Source organism: Schistocerca nitens, chromosome 3 (genome assembly GCF_023898315.1).
Source record: "Schistocerca nitens isolate TAMUIC-IGC-003100 chromosome 3, iqSchNite1.1, whole genome shotgun sequence".
In the NCBI taxonomy this organism is placed as follows: Eukaryota; Metazoa; Arthropoda; class Insecta; order Orthoptera; family Acrididae; genus Schistocerca; species Schistocerca nitens.
Genome location: NC_064616.1, coordinates 218,319,111 through 218,336,703, shown reverse-complemented (window position 1 = coordinate 218,336,703; position 17,593 = coordinate 218,319,111). Strand labels below are relative to the sequence as shown.

Sequence of the window (17,593 nt, the reverse complement as noted above, 5' to 3'; positions counted from 1 at the left end):
AAATTTCAGATAAAGATCGGCAGAGGGCCTCGAAGACCCCATCCATGAAGCGTAGAAAGTATGTGATGACGCCAGGTCGTATCGTACACCTTCCGTATGTCGAAAAAGACAGCGACCAGGTGCTGACGGCGGGCAAAGGCAGTACGGATGGCCGAATCCAGACTCACCAGATTGTCGGTGGCGGAGCGACCTTTACGGAACCCACCCTGAGACGGAGCCAGAAGGCCCCGAGACTCCAGTACCCAATTCAAGCACCGGCCCACCATCCGTTCGAGAAGCTTGCAAAGAACGTTGGTGAGGCTAATGGGGCAGTAGCTGTCCACCTCCAAAGGGCTCTTGCCCGGTTTCAAAATGGGGATGACAATGCTTTCCCGCCATTGCGACGGAAACTCACCCTCGACCCAGAGACGGTTGTAAAGGTCGAGGAGGCGTCGCTTGCAGTCCACTGAAAGGTGTTTCAGCATCTGACAGTGGATGCGATCTGGCCCAGGAGCGGTATCAGGGCAAGCGGCAAGGGCACTGTGAAATTCCTACTCACTGAATGGAGCATTGTAGGATTCAGGATGGTGGGTGCGAAAAGAAAGGCTCCGACGTTCCATCCTCTCTTTAATGGAGTGGAAGGCCAGTGGTTAATTGGAAGAAGTGGAACTCAGAGCAAAATGCTCTGCCAAGCTGTTGGCAATTTCGTCGGAGTCTGTACAAACTGCTCCATTCTGTGAGAGTGCAGGGACGCTGACAGGGGTCCGATAGCCATACAGGCGTCGTATCGTGGCCCAGACCTGCGATGGAGAGACGTGGAGGCCAATGGTGGACACATACCGCTCCCAGCACTCCTGCTTGCTTCGGCAGATAAGGCAGCGGGCCCGCGCACGCAGCCGTTTGAAGGTGATGAGGTGTTCAATGCAGGGATGTCGCCTGTGACGCTGTAGCGCCCGCCGGCGATCTTGAATCGCCTCAGCGATCTCAGGCGACCACCAAGGCACAGTCCTCCTCTGAGGGGACCCAGAAGAACGGGGAATGGAAGATTCGGCGGCAGTAACGATGCCAGTGGTGACCGATTGAACCACCGCATCAATGTCATCACTAGAGAGAGGCTCAATAGCGGCAGTGGAGGAAAACAAGTCCCAGTCAGCCTTATTCATTGCCCACCTGCAAGGGCGCCCAGAAGACTGACGCTGTGGCAGTGACAGAAAGATTGGAAAATGGTCACTACCACACAGGTCGTCATGCACTCTCCATTGGACAGATGGTAAGAGGCTAGGGCTGCAGATCGAAAGGTCAATGGCGGAGTACGTGCCATGCGCCACACTGAAGTGTGTGAAGGAACCATCATTTAACAGCGAAAGATTGAGCTGTGCCAATAAATGCTCAATCGTGGCGCCTCGACCTGTTGCCACTGACCCACCCCACAGAGGGTTATGGGCGTTGAAGTCGCCCAGTAATAAGAAAGGTGGCGGCAATTGGGCTATCAGCGCAGCCAGGACATGCTGCGCGACATCACTATCCGGTGGAAGGTAAAGACTGCAGACGGTAACAGCCTGTGGCGTCCACACCCGAACAGCGACAGCCTCTAAAGCTGTTTGTAGAGGGATAGACTCGCTGTGAAGAGAGTTAAGGACATATATGCAGACGCCACCAGACACCCTTTCATAAGCTGCCCGGTTCGTATAATAACCCCGATAGCCACGGAGGGCGGGGGTTCGCATTGCTGGAAACCAAGTTTCCTGAAGAGCAATGCAGAAGAAAGGGTGAAGGCTGATAAGTTGTCGGAGCTCAGCTAGATGGTGGAAGAAACCGCTGCAGTTCCACTGGAGGATGGTATTGTCCATGGCTGAGAAAGGCGTGACGGGACTGGGAAGGCAGATTACGCCGCTGGGTCACCTGCTGCCTCCGATGGAGCACCCGTGCAAGTGCTATCCATTGCGTCTGAGGGACCGGCGAGATCAAGGTCCTCAGCGGACGCAAGAATCTCCACCTCATCCTCAGACGCAGAGCGTGTAGGTAGCGGTGGAGTAGGTGCCACCGCAGGTGCCTTGGTCTTACGGGTCTTCAATGTCGTTTTCTCTCGCTGTTCCTTTGGTTGTCGTTGTTGAGAGGGCTTATTGGAGTCAGTCTCCGGGACCGAAGATGATTGCGAAGCTCGACGACCAGCGACCTGTGGCTTCTTCAGCCACTGGTTGGTGTCTGCTGTGCCGCTGGTAGGAACCTGGGAAGGGAGTGACCCAAGGGATCCCTTCCGAGCGAGAGAAGCCGAAGAAGACTTACGCTTCTCCGGCTTAGAAGTGGGGACTGGTGTCCCCGTTGGTTTAGTGGGTGCTGCTCCCGAGGTAGATTGTGTGGGAGCAACAGCGAGAGAAGGGGCCCCCATCGTCAAGGGGGCAGGTGAGGTCCTCTGACTCTGAGAGCTGACTGTTTGTGGTGCAGCTAAAGGAGCTGGAGCAGGAGTGACAGTTGAGGCATAAGATGCCATCATGAGCACGGGATGTAGCCGTTCAAATTTCCGCTTAGCCTCAGTGTAAGTCAGTCGGTCCAGGGTCTTATATTCCATGATTTTGCGTTCTTTCTGTAAGATCCTGCAGTCTGGCGAGCAAAGTGAATGAGGCTCTTCACAGTTGACACAGGATGTTTTTATGACAGTAATGGAGCTATAAATGATTTCCATTCTTTAATACGTTGCATGCATTCAGTTATTGGATATGTGCCACCAAACACTTAAATCCCCTTTTTTTCACTTGAACCAATTTTTTTTTTTTTAGCGTATGTGATATCCTACATTATTCTGATCTTGTTATTTTACATTTTTTATGTATTTGCTTGCATATCCATCTGTGGTCACGTAATTTTGAACACATTATAGACAAAAACATTATATTGCTATTAGTTGAAGAGACAAATAGGTTTGCTGTGCAAATCAAAGGTTATCAAAATTGTGTGACACCAACCAATACTGACGAAATGCGCAAGGTTTTGGGGACCATTCTCTGGATGGGACTTATGCAGTTTCCCAAATTGAGGCAGTACTGGTCCACAAAACATATGTATGAAAATGGGATTCCAAAAATAATGAGTCACAACAGGTTTGAGTTATTGCTTTCGATGTTGCATTTATCAAATAATAGCAAAAAAAAGAGATCCAGAAGACAGGCTCTTCAAAATCTCGTAATTTTTTGATGTTCTGGGAAAGAAAGTAAAGGTATCCTACACTCTAGAAGAAGTGGTTTGTATAGACGAAAGCAATGTACAGTTGTGTGGATATATTCATTTTCAACCATACCCCCTAACAAAGGACATAAATATGGGATTAAGGTTTTCAAGATTTGTGTTAGTGGGGGTTATACTTGGTCGTTCGAAGTCTACACAAGCCAAGAAACAGCAGATGGTATATCTGTTGCCAAGAGGGAAGTAATAGAATTAACGGATGGAATCTTAGATAGTTGTAGAACACCGCATACCGACAACTGGTACACTAGTGTTTCACTAGTTAAAAGACTAATCCAGTGGGACACGCACACCTGGTAGGCATGTTATGTGCAAATTGAAAAAATAATCCCCCTGATATGGTCAAGGCAAGATTGAAGAAGGGGGATATTATAATCCAACAGAATGAAGACAAAACCATAATCCTGAAGTGGAAGGATAGACGAGATGTGCTAATGCTTAGTACAAAACATAAGGACTCAATAGTTGAAGTTACCCAAAAATGAAAAGAAACAAGAAGGCACACTATGGTCATCGACTATAACAAAGAAATGTTTTTACCTCTGTGACCAGGTGGTCTCATACGCCCCATACGTAAGAAGAATTGTCAAATGGTACAAGAGACCTGTCTTCCATTTCAACACTTCTACATCTATTGTAAAATGCTCTGCATTTGTACAATGAAGTAAACAACAAGAAAATGGGCATCAATGATTTTGAAGAAACTCTTGACAAAGCACTCGTGTATCCTATGTTGCATCCAAACTTGCCAACACCTTCCAGCTGCAAGCCTAAATACTTGCTGAAAGAGTATGAGGGGTAGGAAATGGGTTACCAGGAAAAGGCACAGCCCATGCTATAAAAGCATGACCAAATGGCAGAATACTGCTTGTGCACGCAAAAATGCAAAAAAAGTTAACACATTCTGCTAGACGTGCAACTTACCTATGTGCCTTGAATGTTTCCAGAAACATCCCTAGATGTATGTGTAATAGAAGTTTGTTTCACATTTCCAACAGGTTTTCTTTTTGTCACGGAAATTGCTAAAATGTAGCATTAGTTTAATTTTTGTTTTATACTTCCATTGCATTTCATTTAAATACTTTTTTCCTTTACTTCCTTTATTATTATGAAGGCAAATATCACTCATTTTTTCTTAAATATTTGGATAAATAATATGTTATTAGTTGTAAGATATAGTTCACAAATTATATTTTCGTTTTATGGGCTTTTTTGTAATCTTCTATGTAACATTTACGACAACAAAATAAAAAATATAATTATACAATATGTCAGAATAAGTTTCATATTCTTGATCCTGAAAACTCAGATATACATTTCACCATGCAAACAGGCTTGAAGTATGACACACCAAATGACCATGGGTGAGCACACAGGCTGACAGATTTTTCAAAATGTCCACCAGTGGGCATACAACATTAAACATGTTAATGTAGGACGGCGTATTTGTTGAGACTCCAATGACGTTACAACACTTTTCTTTTTACTATAAACTAGCTGCTAGCTGCAGCCGCACATGCACATCAACAGTCTTACGATGAGTGATAGCGAGTAAGTAAGCTGTTGTGCAAACAATACTGTCGCTAACCTCAAGTGTTTGCCTATTCTGGTAAGCATAGCAAGTAATGTCACGTTTTGTGTTGTTTGGTCCAATGAAGGCATACAGCTACATGGTTCTCTGCAGCTTTTGCTTGGGAACTGGTTGAGATGGACCTGTGATTCATTGAAAGCAGTAATTCCTGTGGGTTTGAAACTTATAGTCACTCATAAGGTGTGACAATCATTTCTCGTCTTTGTTGATTTTACCACCGTTATCACTGTGTGTTACATGACTGCAGATGGTACACCACAACTCTCTGGAGTAACCTGTGCACTCCTTTAAAGAAGCAAGTAATATGTTATCCAGTGGGCTTACAAAGTGACAGAAACAGGTATACCCATCACTTCTGCCAAATGATTTGAGGGTTGTAAGTGTTAATCAGCAGTAAAGAGGATATGGTTAATAACATGAACTACTGGAAAGTGATGTCTTCATGAATTTAAAAAGGAATGTAGAAATATATTTGAACTTGTAAAGGGAAGGTTCAACCGCTCAGAAAGTTTTCAAAATACAAAAGAGAGTGAGACAAAGGAGAGAGAGAGAGAGAGAGAGAGAGAGAGAGAGAGAATGGTAGCTTTGAGGAGGAATATTGCCTGAAACTTCATTTACCAGTTCAAGCCTCCTGCAAAACCAAATTTTCACACATTACATATATTAGCACCATGTAGGTGTCACTTGACAAAGCGAAGAAATAGTTGATAGGACATATTCTGAGACACCAGGGAATAGTTAATTTAGTAACTGACCAAAACATATGTGTGTGTGTGTGTGTGTGTGTGTGTGTGTGTGTGTGTGTAGGGGAGGGGAGGGGAGGGGGAGGAGGAAAGGAAACTGGAGGAGGAAAAGGATGGATCAAAACTGTACTTTTAGACCAAGGCTTGAATACAATAAACATTTTCAAATGGGGATAAGATGCAGTACTTGTACAGAAATGAAACAACTTGCACAACAAGCACAAACAGCCACTTCAAACCAGTTTTCAAGCACAAACAGCCACTTCAAACCAGTTTTCAGACTGATGGCTACAACAACTTAACATTATTATGCAGTGCTCCAACAGTCTCAAATTTATATTTGAGAAGATAATCACCTGTAGAGTTCAGATACTCAATTATCACCACACACCAAGTACACACAGAGTACCCTGAAACAATCTGAGTTCAGGTGCAATCTACTAATCAAACATTAACTCACCTGAAACGTTTATCTGGTCTGACAGACCAGTTCATGCTGTACAATGGCCATGGTGCCTCATATTTATAGATCTCCTTTCGCTTTGGTGGTGCTCCGTGCAGTGCCATTGTGTATTTATACAGCAGATAACCTAAAACCAGAAAAAGTTTCACCTTTTATATGTTCTCCGTTAAGTTGTGTGTGTACTATTGTAGCTCACCAACATAACCATGCTATAACCCAAACAAAACACTGCCAAAGAAACATATTGTACTAACTCTAAAAGAAATACAAACAAACTGTTCATGTTTGTCTGACAGTACAATGTATGAGAACAATAAATGCAGTACTCATTTATTTGTGTATTTATTATTTGTAACTAGCTTCACAGTATTAAATTGCACTGCTATTTACATTCAGATAAATATTAGCCATCCACAACATAAAATGACCAATGCAATCAACATTTAGTGAATCAAAGCATATATAGTGTAAACCTATTTTCCTTGTTACGAGATTAGGGTTATGATCAAACATATACTGCAAAGCAGGGTACTGATGGAGCTGGACCATGAGCTTTCTGCAACACCAAGATTGCTTCTGACAAGTGTGCTTTTATGGTTAATCACCTGAAGTTCATGTTTCTTTAGATTGGTCCAAAAGAGACTAATGAATATGTGATGCTAGAGTCTGGTGACTATCATTTGGCTGACCTGAAAGCAATGTTGATTTGTAACTCTGTAGTGTTTATGTCTGATATTGACGCTAATGCATGAAATTTTTCAATTGAACACTGAAATCATCTACAGAAGTATGGAATGCAGTGTAAAACCAGACAGTGTAGCTGCCACAATGTCCTCCAATCTATGAAACACAGTACAGTAAGTTCTATAAGATCAGAATACCACATATGATTCCCTTAGTGTGGTAGTAACCCCCTCCCCCTTCACCAACATCACCAAATTACCCACACCCCATGTCCCCACACAGCATAGAGGCCAAGTTCCACTGGAGGAGGCCGTAGAGAGGAACGGGCCGTAGGTCATTCCCTTTCAAGGAAAACCTCACTATTTGCCATACAAGCTTTGAGGAACTATAGAAACCTGGGATTAAGCTGACCTAACAGGGATTTTGCTGCTGATGCTGTGGTATATGGAAGGTGTCATCATAGAATGACTGTAGAAGGATGCAAGATGACTTAGCAAAATTTCCAATTGGTGTGATCCATTATAGCTAGCTCTAAATGTAGAAAAACGCAAGTTAATGAAGATCAGAAGGAAAAACAAACCCATAATATTCAAGTACAGCATTAGTAGTGTGCTGCTTGACACAGTCACATCGATTAAATATCTAGACGTACCTTTGCAAAGTAATATGAAATGGAATGAGCATGTAAGGATTTTAGTGGAGAGGGCAAATGGTCAACCTTTGGTTTACTGGGAAAACTTTGGGAAAGCGTGGTTCATCTGTGTAGGAGACCATATATAGGATACTCGTGTGACCTATTCTTGAATATTGGCTAACTGAGTGGGATCCACACAACGTCAGATTCAAGGAAGAAATCAAAACAATTCAGTGGTGGGCTGCTATATTTATTACCACTAGGTTTGAACAACATGCAAGTATTACAGAGATGCTTTGGGAACAAATGGCAATCACTGGAGGTAAGGCGACATTCTTTTCAAAGAGCACTATTGAGTAAATTTAGAGAACCAGCAATTTTAGGCTGAGAGCCACCAATGTAACATTTCGCATAAGGGCCATGAAGATAAGATTAGAGAGATTAGAGCTCATACAAAGGTACACAGACAGTCATTTTTTCCTCACTCTTGTTGTGAGTTGAACAGAAAAGGAAATGACTAGTAGTGGTACAGGCAACCCTCTGACATGCACGATACGATGGCTTACTGAGTGTGTATGTGTATGTGTATGTAGATGTAAATTCAGCCCCTGAAAACAGAAGTGTATTGTTACACAAGAAAAATCAATATTTTTTTTTATTTATTTTACATAACCTCCATGTAATTCACATCTTCTAGTAAGCTATGAAATAAAGTCTCTACAATCACCAAAAAATTAAGTGGTAATGAGAATTGCACTAAGATCTTTCAATACATTATAAAGAAATTTAATGACAGACCTTCATGGTGGAAAAGCTAACTTAGATCATAGGTTATGTATAAATTTTCTTATTACAAATTACTGACAATGGGGAGTCAAGGATGTTCCAGAAATTTTTGCAGTATTTAAGGGTGGAAATTTTGGGATAACCTGTTTTACTGAATCAAGTGTGTGGGGGATGCAGAGACAAACAGCTTTTCCTTTCAATTTTGTAGCACTTCTGTAGGGTCATTTCAATATTTAATATTTCCAGCCCCCTCACAAACCATGATTCTCACCACAGTGGGACAGTTTGTATACCTCAATGACACACTCATCCATGTCTCACATGGAATTACATTGAAGCGGTGTCTATGGAGAAACATAGTTCCTGAGAAGGCCCAGTAGTGCTTTCCGTAGCTGCAGTCCAAGTAATTGACTTATCTGGCCTTGTAACATTAGCCAACATGGCCTTGCAGTGTCAGTATTGTGGCATGACAGCTGGAGGAAACCACAGCAGTAGTACACTCCTGGAAATTGAAATAAGAACACCGTGAATTCATTGTCCCAGGAAGGGGAAACTTTATTGACACATTCCTGGGGTCAGATACATCACATGATCACACTGACAGAACCACAGGCACATAGACACAGGCAACAGAGCATGCACAATGTCGGCACTAGTACAGTGTATATCCACCTTTCGCAGCAATGCAGGCTGCTATTCTCCCATGGAGACGATCGTAGAGATGCTGGATGTAGTCCTGTGGAACGGCTTGCCATGCCATTTCCACCTGGCGCCTCAGTTGGACCAGCGTTCGTGCTGGACGTGCAGACCGCGTGAGACGACGCTTCATCCAGTCCCAAACATGCTCAATGGGGGACAGATCCGGAGATCTTGCTGGCCAGGGTAGTTGACTTACACCTTCTAGAGCACGTTGGGTGGCACGGGATACATGCGGACGTGCATTGTCCTGTTGGAACAGCAAGTTCCCTTGCCGGTCTAGGAATGGTAGAACGATGGGTTCGATGACGGTTTGGATGTACCGTGCACTATTCAGTGTCCCCTCGACGATCACCAGTGGTGTACGGCCAGTGTAGGAGATCGCTCTCCACACCATGATGCCGGGTGTTGGCCCTGTGTGCCTCGGTCGTATGCAGTCCTGATTGTGGCGCTCACCTGCACGGCGCCAAACACGCATACGACCATCATTGGCACCAAGGCAGAAGCGACTCTCATCGCTGAAGACGACACGTCTCCATTCGTCCCTCCATTCACGCCTGTCGCGACACCACTGGAGGCGGGCTGCACGATGTTGGGGCGTGAGCGGAAGACGGCCTAACGGTGTGCGGGACCGTAGCCCAGCTTCATAGAGACGGTTGCGAATGGTCCTCGCCGATACCCCAGGAGCAACAGTGTCCCTAATTTGCTGGGAAGTGGCGGTGCGGTCCCCTACGGCACTGCGTAGGATCCTACGGTCTTGGCGTGCATCCGTGCGTCGCTGCGGTCCGGTCCCAGGTCGACGGGCACGTGCACCTTCCGCCGACCACTGGCGACAACATCGATGTACTGTGGAGACCTCACGCCCCACGTGTTGAGCAATTCGGCGGTACGTCCACCCGGCCTCCCGCATGCCCACTATACGCCCTCGCTCAAAGTCCGTCAACTGCACATACGGTTCACGTCCACACTGTCGCGGCGTGCTACCAGTGTTAAAGACTGCGATGGAGCTCCGTATGCCACGGCAAACTGGCTGCACTGACGGCGGCGGTGCACAAATGCTGCGCAGCTAGCGCCATTCGACAGCCAACACCGCAGTTCCTGGTGTGTCCGCTGTGCCGTGCGTGTGATCATTGCTTGTACAGCCCTCTCGCAGTGTCCGGAGCAAGTATGGTGGGTCTGACACACCGGTGTCAATGTGTTCTTCTTTCCATTTCCAGGAGTGTATTTCCAGGACAAGTGGTTCTACTGTATGGTTTAATGATGATAGCATACTCCTTGTAAAATATTCAAGTAGTAAAATTCAAATATCTTTAGGGGCAGAGGGGGGACTTCTCAAGATGATGATGATGATGATGATGATGATGAAATAAATGCAGCATTCTACAGGTCAATGGGTGGAATGATAAATCCTTCATCACACAGTTGTTTAGAGAATCTGAAAAGAAAAATATTTATGGTGAAGTTAGTTATAATAGGCATTAGTGAATGTGCTAGCAGGAAAAAACGTAATTTCTAGACAGGCGATTATAAAGTCTATCAACAGAAAATCAAATAGTGGTAATGCAGAAGGAGGTCTAATAATGAAGAAACATATAGGAATGCACATAAACTATTACAAACTGCAAAATTTATATTTTGCCTTAGCCAAGAGAAACACAAAGTCACGACAAACCACAGTTGTCTAAACATATGTGCCCACAAGCTTTGTACATGAAGAGACATGGCAGAGGGTACGTACCACTGCACCAGTTATTAGGGTTTCTTCCTGTTCCATTCGTGTATGGAGTGCAGGAAGAATTTTTTTTTTATTTTTTTATTTATTTATTTTTTAATGTGTCTGTGCGTGCAGTAATTATTCTAATCTTATCCTCACAATTCCTGCAAGCGTTATTCGTAGGGGATTGTAGTATATTCCTGGAGTCATCACTTAAAGCTGGTTCTTGAAACTTAGTTAACAGACTTTTTTGGGATATTTTAAGTATATCTTCAAGAGTCTTCCACTTCAGTTCCTCCAGTATCTCTGTAACACTCTCTCATCGATTACAAAAACTATAACCATTTGTGCTGCCCTTCTCTGTATACATTAAATATCCCACATTAGTTCTATCTGGTATGGATCCCACACATTTTAACAATATTCTATTCTATTCTATCATCCGTATTAACTTACATTTTGATACATTTAGAGCCAGCTGCCATTCATCACACAACTAGAAATTCTGTGCAAGTCATCTTGTATCATCCTATAGCAACTAATCATAGACACCTTCCCATACACATCATCATCATCATCAGCAGCAGCAGCAGCAGCAGCAGCAATGATTGCTGCTCACCCCGTCCAGATGATTTATTTATACAGAAAATAATAGCAATCCTATCAAACTTCCCTGTGGCACTCCTGTTGATACTCTTGCATCTGATGAACATTCATTGTCAAAGAAAACATACCGAGGTTTATTACTTAAGAAGTCTTCAAGCTATTCATGTATCTGGGAACCTATCCTGTATGCTCATACCTTATTGACAGTCTGCAGTGGGGTACTGTGACAAATGCTTTTCAGAAATCTAGAAATATGACATTTGCCTGCAACAGGTATACTTCGCAGTATATCATGTGACAAAAGGGCAAGCCGAGTTTCACAAGAGTGATGAGATGGAGAATGTGATACTCTAAGAACGTGATAGGACAGTGAAAGACCCAAGCTGAAACAAGGCATCTACAGTAGATGAAATTCCTTCAAAATTACACTAAACTCTCTCTAATCTGGCACTCAGTAGTCCAGTCTCTCAGTAATCTGGCACATATCTGAAATGGCACTTCTTCTAAAAGGAAACATGTTACAATAGATCTCAAGCAGAAACTCGAAATTTTAGATAAGTTGAACCGAGGTTCTTCACAGAAAGCCACTGCTGCTGAGTACAATGTTGGATGAGCAACTACTTATGACATGAAAAATAAAGATGATGATATTGGACAGTATGCATTCCAAACGGATGGCGATTGGGAAAACAGAAGGTTATGCGAAAGAGTGAAAAGGACAAAATGGTTGTAAATGTTTATAGACTATTCACACAACAATGCAGTAAAGGTGTTCCAGTCAGTGGTCCAATAATAAAGGAAAACAAAGTTGCATTTAACAAACAATATGGCGGTAGTAACTAGTTTGCAGCAAGCGAGGGTTAGCTATCAAAAAAAAAAAAAAAAAAAAAAAAAAAAAAAAAAAAAAAAAAAAAACGACATGGCTTTTGGCAGCTGAGAGTTACCTGGGAAAGTTACTCAGCTAAAGAAAAAGAGGCAGATGAGTTTGTAAACTACATATGGTGGATAAGATTGGAAGGAGATTTAACTGCTGATGCCTTCTACAATGATGGTGACACCAGACCCTTTTTAAGATGCTTCCTTCAAAAACATTAGCTGTGAAGAACAAGAAGGAAGCTCATAGGTAGAAGCAGTAGAAACAGTGTATAACGTTAATGGAGTATTGTAATGCAAATTGGAGCCATAAACTACCACTCATGATGATTGGCAAAACAACAACATCCACATTATTTCTGACATAGGGACACAAAAACACTACCAGTGTAATATTGCATTCAGAAGAAAGTGTGAATGGACAGAGAAATATGCTCTTAGTGGTTCCACAAAAAATTTGCATGGGCAGTGAGGAAAAGCTGAAGAAGAAAATGCTTCCACTGAAAGCTATCCTTATTACTAACAATACTCCTCGTCTTCCTTCAGATGTGGTTCAAAATTCTGATACTATACAAGCACTCACTTCAACTCACTGTGACAGCTCTGATTCAGTCCATGGACCAGGGAATTTTGGAAGCAATTAAACACCATTATCAACATGCACTTCTCGTCTCTCTGCTGAAGGTGTGGAAAGCAATCAACTTATGAGACGTTGTTTTCTAAGCAGCCAAAGCATGGGATAAAGTGGAGAGCACTACTATAATGAACTGGAGAAAAGTATTGCCATACACTGATGCAGAGCTGGATCCAGTACTGAGTGACAGTGAACATCCAATCAATTCGGGATCATCAACTGCTGTTACTTGGTACACTGACATGTTCCACAAACTTCTAGAAGGATGAGAAACTGATGATGAAGGTGTTGCTAAGTGGTTGTATAAAGGAAACTATAACACAGACCAAACTTTAACAGATGAAGAAATAATTCAAAGTGTACAGGAAAGTATTGATGAAAGTAACGAATAAGAGGACATAGGAGGAGAGTGCATGCAGATTTCTCATACCACTGGTGCCGAAGCTGCAGATGGCTTCCTCGAGTACATTATGCAACAACCTGATATATGCAGTACTGCTGTAACACTTGTAAAGTGGTTACGTCAAAGTATACTGCAGTTGCATACCATCATTGTGACAATTAAAAATTCAAGACATGTTTCATAGCGAGTGATACTACTGTATAATTATGTACTAACTAAAGCATAAATTTTTCTTTGAAAATGAATGTATCACACTCAATAATCTAGCACTTCCACTCATTCAGTACTCTTACGTGCAAGGAATGGCCGTATCAGTGAGAGTCTGAGGTAGTATGATTCTTGAGAGAACAAATCACAACAAAACTGTTCCACCTGATACACATGAAGTATGCCCCTCAGACACATGAAGTGATGCCCCTCAGACTTCAAGAAAAATTTAATTGTCACAATATGAAAGAAGGCATGTACTGACAGCCGAGTTACGACACCATCAGTTTAATAAGTCACGGTTAATTACCTACAGAAGGATGGAATGAGTGGTAGAAGCTGACTTAGGGAAAAATCAATTTGGGTTCCAAGAAATGTAGGAACACAAAGCAATACTGATGCTAAGATCGGTCTTAAAGATAGGTTGAAGAAAGGTAAACTACAATTATAAAACTTTACACAGGAGTCTCTAATGCTCTAACCACAACAGACATGTCGCTGATACCTGTCGCAAGCAGCCATGGAAAGTTATGGTGGTGGAACAGCTGATTTGTATAGCTAATGTTTTCATTTTGATTGCATTAAGCCATATGAAGTATTTAATACAAGGAGCACCTTAACATACTAGGTCCTAGAGTGACGTCACAATGCAATTTAAAAAAAAAAATACTGCGAGAGAAAGGTTACCTACAATCTGTACAGAAAACAAAGTACAGAGGACATAGAACAGTGACCATTCAACAGCTGTCAAACATTCTGGTGGAGGAAAGGAATGCCCTACCACAAGAACTCCTTACCAGCATTGTGCCCAGCACTGGAGCATGTTGCAGAGCATGCATTGTTGTCTGTGGTGATTACACACTCTATTAAGAAACCTGTCTCTTCTTTTGTAATGCCCAGGAGACCATCGTAAATTGTGGCGACTTCAGTGAAATTATTGTCTTTGAATGAAAGTGTCATTTCTGTTTGTCTCATTGCACATTTCTTCCATTTACCTTCTGTACTACATACTAATCAGTTGTTTCTATGTATGGTTCAAATTTCATGAAGCTATGTTGCTTTGCAGTGACACATCATATGAAAGTTACTTTTGTTCTTAAGTTTTGTACACCATTGTAGTATTCACAAAATCTAATTATTTACTTTTTTAATATATAATCATTATCTCATATACTTGTGCTTGAAATAAAGTTATCAGTTTGAATCAACCATTTCTACACTTTCACAAAACCAATAGACTATAAATGCAGTTCTGAGAGTCAAATGACATGGAAGGACTGGACATCCACAGACATCTGCAACAAGGAAAGAGATCAGGATTTAGCATGCCAGAGCCAAGTTCGTCAGATACAGAGGACAAGATTGAACTGCATAAGAACGAGAAAGAAAATATACTATATTCATGTCAAAGGAACCATCTTGACATTTGTTTAATGCGATTTAGAGATACCGTGGAAATGCTAAATCTGAATGGCCAAACTAGAGTTGCTTCTCTTAAGTGACATCTTCAACAACTCTAACGAGTACACGTTTCATATCTTCTAATTCCCACACATCATCCAATAACATCATTGTTTTCCTATCTACTGCATGATGATGGTGGTGGTGATGATTTGGGTTGAAAGGGACTAAACACCTTGGGTTATTTGGCCACGTAAAGCATTGTGGAAATAGAAAATAATTGCAGCTCCTGAGTCTGTGACCTTGCCATAGTGTTTGAAAATTAGTGTGACAGAAGCTTAAGTCAGATGGTCAAAAGTGAGACAAAACCCAGGGAGCTAAAAACTGTAGCCAGTCACTGAAGGATACTCTAAGAAGAGTAATCAAGTCAGTACTACTGAAATGGGGTGAGAAAAAGGAGGCTGCGTGGGCCAAACAGTCACTTACCTTAAACTATTACATAAACAAAAAATGTACAGAGAAATTTAAAAATGCATAACAGGGCAAGGAAACGAAGTAGTTGTAGGCCACTCTAGACACGTACTGCATCGAGAGGTTCTCGCCCCGCATCCACTCAACACTGAATGTTGAGGTGCATCAAATTTTATTATAAAATCCACTTTGTTAACTGATACCCCATTTTCTGCTAGAATCTGGGGTTAGGGTGGAAGACAGATTGATGGCTCTTCACAGATCAATCAGCAGGACACACACTGTGAGAATATGAGTGATCATAAGATGACTATCACAGTTGCAATGGCAGGGGGGTGTCATCTTGACGTAAAAATAACTCGTTGGTAAGTCTGGTGTGGGTGATATACAGTTAGCACAGTACAGCACCATCTTTCTGAGAGGCTTGGAGTGAGGTATGCCACACCCTACTGGTCCCCTACATTGCTCTCAGTTTCTTGTGGGTTGTAATAGCCTGCCACTCCATATCCCAGGTTCACAACATCTGATGACACAGCTACAATCGTAGGTCTGTGTCCAGCACTCCAAATCCAAGTTTGCCTTCAGTGGTTGTTTATTTAGCTAATTTGTCAATGAGTCATGAATCCACATGGTTCAGTGACTAGATGAATATTACGGTGATTCCAGAGCAGTGGAGGTCAAATGGTAGGTTTGGATCTGAGTGACCAAAAATATTCTGGGGTTAGCAGTAAGCCATGCCTTGTAAGCAGCTCAAGGACTTACTACAAACCAGGAAGTCATTTGTGGAGAGTGTTTCAATGTACAGCAGAGCCTTTCATATGGCAATCAAACTCTACAGTGTATGCACTGCATACCCTCAGCAGAGAATGTCTCGTGTCACCTTGCATGAGAAAAGCATAACCAACCCTGTGCTGAAGTTCAATCCATCTGTGCCAAGAGGGAACTCAGTGCACACAGATAAGAGGGGGCAGTTGGATGTCTTTTCATAGGGCCTCCAGTCATGTCCCAGTTGGTCTACCCGGTTTTGGGTGACTCATTAACAGTCTGAACTGCTGGTTGTGAATCAGAGTTGAATAACACGGACTGGTAGGCATCTGACAGATTGTGACCACATAGTTCGCCATGAGTTGCTGGCATCTGACACTACTGTTAGTACACCAATTTCCATCAGGAAGCTTTCTACAGGGCTTGTATGGAAGGCTTCATTTCCCAACCACACAACACAATTGTGGCTAGGGCCTATCAAGCTCAGTACTGAGGATGCTGCTGATCTGTACTCAACAGACCCATAGTACAGACAGCATACAATCAACACTTTATAAAAATGCAGAAGAGCTGTGTGGGTTGTGCTTCAGGAGGTGCTGCTGAGAAATCAGAGCATACTAAGCTTTCTCACGCAATCTGCCTTCCGCTGGCTTACATGTAGTAACCATGTTGATTTACTGTCAAATAAAAGGCCTAAAAATTTGAAAGTTTCAATGACTTCAAGAAACTGGTGGAAACTTTAATCATTCAACAATTAAGTGGGAAATTTACAGTTTTGTTAGTGGTGAGCACGATAAGACATCATGCGAAACATTACTAAATGCCTTTTCTGAAACTACCTAGAACAAATAGTTAGGAACCCCATTCATGATGAAAATATATTGGATCCTATGGCAACAAATAGACCTGACTTCTTTGAGGATGTCAACATCGAAACTAGTATCAACGACCATGACATGGATGTGCCAACAATTATCACCAAAGCACAAAGGACAATTAAAACTAAGATATGTGTGTTCATTAAACTAGATAAAAAATCAGCGGTGTTATATCTCAGTGAGCAACTTGAAATCACAAGGCAGGAGCATGTAGAGGAACTATGGCTCAAGTTTAAAAGAATAGACAGATATGTATCCAATACAAAAGTTCAAAATGGGAGGGAACCTCCATGGTATATGTCACTGTAACAAAAATTTAAAGAAACAGAGATTACTGCATAACAGGTGTAAGACAAAGCCTAGAACTGTAGAGAGATAGATGCTGGATGAAACACATTTGGCTGCCAAGAGAGCAGTGCATGATGTCTTCAATTGCTACCATAGCAGAATATTGTCAAATGACGTTTCACAAAACCCAAAGAAATTCTGGTTGTATGTAAAGGTTGTTAGTGGCACCAAAGTTAGTGTACAGTCCCTAGCAAATGAGGCAGGAACTGAATTTGAGGGTAGCAAAGCAAAAGCTGAAATGCTTAGCTCCTTTTCTCAAACATTCCTTTACAAAGGAAAATCCAGGATAATTGTCCCAATTTAATCCTCATACCACTGAAGAGATGAATGAAATAAGTATTCGTGTCAGTGATGTTGAGAAACAACTCAAAAGTTAAAACTGAACAAAGCTCCAGGGCCTGATGGAATCCCGATCAGATTCTATACTGAATTTGCAGCTGTGTTAGCCCCTCTTCTAACTATAATCTATGGTAGATC

The 17,593-nt window shown here is 42.3% G+C and overlaps 1 protein-coding gene across 2 annotated transcripts in view; it reads right to left on the bottom strand.

The window, feature by feature from the left end:
* Positions 1–17,593, bottom strand: part of LOC126248172 (DDB1- and CUL4-associated factor 7) — a 135,072-nt gene that overhangs the window by 78,226 nt on the left and 39,253 nt on the right. For both annotated transcript variants that reach the window (XM_049948939.1, XM_049948940.1), the window contains exon 2: positions 6,014–6,143. In XM_049948939.1, the coding sequence (XP_049804896.1) occupies positions 6,014–6,143 (130 nt within the window). The remainder of the gene's footprint in view (positions 1–6,013; positions 6,144–17,593) is intronic.